This window comes from Merops nubicus, unplaced genomic scaffold (assembly GCF_000691845.1).
Source record: "Merops nubicus isolate BGI_N331 unplaced genomic scaffold, ASM69184v1 scaffold41882, whole genome shotgun sequence".
In the NCBI taxonomy this organism is placed as follows: Eukaryota; Metazoa; Chordata; class Aves; order Coraciiformes; family Meropidae; genus Merops; species Merops nubicus.
Window position 1 is genome coordinate 3,410 of NW_008596336.1, and position 3,563 is coordinate 6,972.

General features: G+C 57.3%; 1 protein-coding gene across 1 annotated transcript in view; it reads left to right on the plus strand.

Annotated features, from left to right (window-relative positions):
• The window catches only part of LOC103769162 (dihydropyrimidinase-related protein 3), a gene marked incomplete at its 5' end in the record, with an annotated part of 6,809 nt that extends 3,249 nt beyond the window's left edge, over positions 1 to 3,560 (plus strand). The window contains 5 exons of the mRNA XM_008936338.1: positions 507 to 648; positions 998 to 1,168; positions 1,735 to 1,914; positions 2,473 to 2,635; positions 3,127 to 3,560. Of these exons, the coding sequence (XP_008934586.1) occupies positions 507 to 648; positions 998 to 1,168; positions 1,735 to 1,914; positions 2,473 to 2,635; positions 3,127 to 3,215 (745 nt within the window). The remainder of the gene's footprint in view (positions 1 to 506; positions 649 to 997; positions 1,169 to 1,734; positions 1,915 to 2,472; positions 2,636 to 3,126) is intronic.
• Positions 3,561 to 3,563: the final 3 nt, after the last annotated feature.

The following is a 3,563-nucleotide window of genomic DNA, read 5'->3' on the forward strand; positions in this document are numbered from 1 at the left end:
GGCTGTGCAGGAGGGGCCGGGCAGCACGGTCCTCGGTGGAGGTGCCCCTTCCTCCCCGTGGGGCAGAAAGGCTGCTTTCCCAGGCAGACCTGATGGCCTGCCAGAAATGGCCTTTCTGACTCACAGTGGGATGTTTTTTTCTTTCTATTAGTGTAAATGATGGAGTCTGGTATGGAAGGATGTCTTTGGGCTTGACACAAAGGCTGCTCTGTTCCCTGGGAGCCAAGCTGTTGAATCCTCTCCTGCACAGGATGCTTTCCATGCCCCAGGCAGGCAGTGTGCCCTGGCACAGCTCTCCCACCCTTGTGCCCCTTGTCAGGCAGCCACCACGGGGGCTGAATTGGGTGGAATTGCTCAGACTGAGGGGCTGTAGAAATGAAGGTGCAGAGAAAAATAGAACCAAGCCAGGGGCTGCCTGTGCCCAGGAGAGGTCTGTGTCCCTCGTGTCCCTGCTGTTGTCCGACCAGGCAATGGCTGACAGTGCTTTTGTTACCACCACCCCTCAGTGGTGACCTGCAGGTTTCAGGAAGTGCCCACTGTACGTTCAGCACCGCACAGAAAGCAATTGGAAAAGACAACTTCACAGCAATCCCAGAGGGGACCAATGGCATAGAGGAACGAATGTCTGTCATCTGGGACAAGGCAGTGGTAAGTGCCATGCGAGGGAGACTGCAGCGTGGGCAAGCTCAATGAGCACCTCAGACACCCGTGTTCTCACCCCTGCCGAGCTGGGCACCCAGCTGCCTGTCTTCTCTCTGGCTTTGAGAGTCAAAACAAGCCAGAGCAGGAGAAGCAGCTGTCGCAGGCTCAGTGTGAACAGCCAGGAGCTGTGACTGTGCCCCCAGTTTTTGATCTGTCTGGCACCAGTTGTGGGACCAGCCACAGTGGTCTGGACCCAGCCAGCCAGTGGCTTGTGTGGGGGTGAGTCTGGTGCTTCCCAGGGCTCTTACTCTGCCTTTCCCCAAAAGAGTGCTTAGTTCTCCTTGTGTCTGAGCAGGCCACAGGGAAGATGGATGAAAATCAGTTTGTGGCTGTGACCAGCACTAATGCTGCAAAAATCTTCAACCTGTACCCACGGAAAGGAAGAATAGCAGTGGGCTCCGACAGCGACCTGGTTATATGGGATCCTGATGCAGTGAAGATCGTCACGGCAAAAACCCATCAGTCTGTAAGCCCTCTGCTTGTCTCTGGGGGAGCTGGAGGGTGGCATGTGGGTAGAACTGTATAAAGGCTGCCTGGCTGCTGGGAGCATGGTGCTGCCCTGCTGTGCTGGGCTCTGAGGAGGAAGGGCTGAGGCCAGGCTCCGGGTGATGCCAGCTGTGACTCTAGGGTAGGAGGCCGGTGAGCCCGGGGCTCTGCACAGGGAGCTTTTCTCACCCTGCTCGGTTGCTCTTCTGAGCCTGGCCCTTGCAGGTACACATTTCTCCTTACCTGGGTTCCTCTTGCAGGTACAATTTTTTCCTGGCCCTGCCAGCGTGCTTTGTTCCCTTATGTCAAGCCTAGCTCCTGCTCTTCTCTGTTGTTGGGGTTGTTGCTCACACTGAGCTCCATAGCAGCAGGTCCTGGAGCATGTTGGGAGTTCTGGTGGGTGCCCTGCTCTGGAGCAGGCAAGGCTGTTACAGGTGTCCTCTCCCTGCACTGGTGACTTCAGCAGCAAGGTGTGGGGACCAAAGAGCCCTGGGTGGGCAGGCAGTGCTCACGTCCCTCCTGACCATCACCCCCTGGTTGCTGCAGGCAGCTGAATACAACATCTTCGAAGGGATGGAGCTGCGTGGGGCCCCGCTGGTTGTCATATGCCAGGGGAAGATCATGCTGGAGGATGGCAACCTGCACGTGACCCAAGGGACTGGACGGTTCCTGCCCAGCAGCCCGTTCCCTGACTATGTCTACAAGCGGATCAAAGCCAGGAGGAAGGTGAGGAGACAGGGGTGCGAGGAGGCAGAGCTGGGATGCTGTTAGCCCAGACTGCCCTTGTCCCTAAGACTGGATTGATTTTCTTCTGGTTATCTTGCTGGACCCTGGGAGCACTGCTGCAAGCTGGTGTATATTGAACCTGCAGCTGGGATAGCTAAAGCTTGGGTAGAGACCTTTGTCCATAGTGTTGATGATATGCCACCACTGGAGGCAGAAACTTGGCTGGGTGAGCAGTGGGTGATGCTTGCCCTGGAGGGGAGTGCTGAGTTAAAAGCAAGGAGACTGGGTAAAATGGCCTTCTCCTTCCCCATCCATGCAGCATGGACCTGCACACCAGGCTCTGCACGCTTTGTGGGGGGGGAGTGAAGGGGGGCTGTCACACAGGAGATGGGTGATGGGGCTCCACCAGGCTGCAGGGAGGTCTTGGGCACGCAGGACGAGGGTGCAGGGCTGGTGGTGTGACTTGTCCCTGTGAGGATCACTGGAGTGTGATGCTGCTGTGGCAAGAGGCTCCCTCGGAGCAGAGAAGTGTCACTGCCCTCTTCTCTCTGGTGACAGGTGGCGGAGATGCATGCTGTGCCTCGGGGCATGTATGATGGACCCGTGTTTGACCTGACCACCACCCCCAAGGGGGGCACACCTGCGGGGTCAACCAGGGGGTCCCCCACACGACAAACACCCCCCGTCAGGAACCTCCATCAGTCTGGATTCAGCCTGTCAGGTGAACAGATGTGGTGGCTGGGCTGGCAGAGTGCAGGGCCACCAGCCATGCTGTCCCAGCACCCAGCTTGGGCTGGGGGGCCGCTGGGAGATGGCCTGGGGCAAGCTGAGCACAACTGTGGAGTCTGGCAGGGCAGGACCCTGTATGTCCCCTAAGGGGCACGGCCGGAGCTCACCCTCCACCCTGCTGCACCTTGCAGTAGGAGGATGGAGGACTGTGGCCACGGAGGTGCCAGCACAGCATCAGACCCTGCTCTCTCAGCACGGGTCTGTTCACAGAGGAGTGTCCACAGAGGCGTTGGAGCCACTGCTGCTCGCGGGGCCATTACTGGAGTCGGAGAGGGAGCAGGTTGCAGTAGACAGCCTTGGGAGGCTCTTCAGCAAGACTCCAGGCTGCCTGACTGCTTGGTTTTGTGGAAAAAAAGAAAAAAAAAAAAAAAGCTATTAACTTCCCTTTCCCCCTTCCGTTTGTGCTTTCTTGTCCTCTCCCAGGTACCCAGGTCGATGAAGGGGTTCGCTCTGCGAGCAAGCGCATCGTCGCGCCCCCGGGAGGCCGCTCCAACATCACCTCCCTGAGCTAAACCCCCTGCCGAGGAGACGAAATCCCTGCTCAAGCGAAGGAAGAAAAATGGTACATTGGTGTTTAAGAAGGAAAAGCAAATAAACCTGTTCTGAAGAATCAAAAAGCCTCAAGCCTTATGTTTCACAAATGCTACTTGCTACCTAGCTTTAAAGATACTGCTTCGTTTTGTTTTATGCGTAGCCTTAAAATTCTGTTGTTGTTGTTGTGGGTTTGGTCGGGTCGTGTTTCACTCCTCCTTTCTGTATGCATGCCGCTCAGACAGGTCGCTCGGTTCGGTGTGGTGTTGGTGTGAAGCGGGCAGGGTGCCCGGGGGCAGTGGGAAGGACCCGCACGGGGGGCAGGCGCG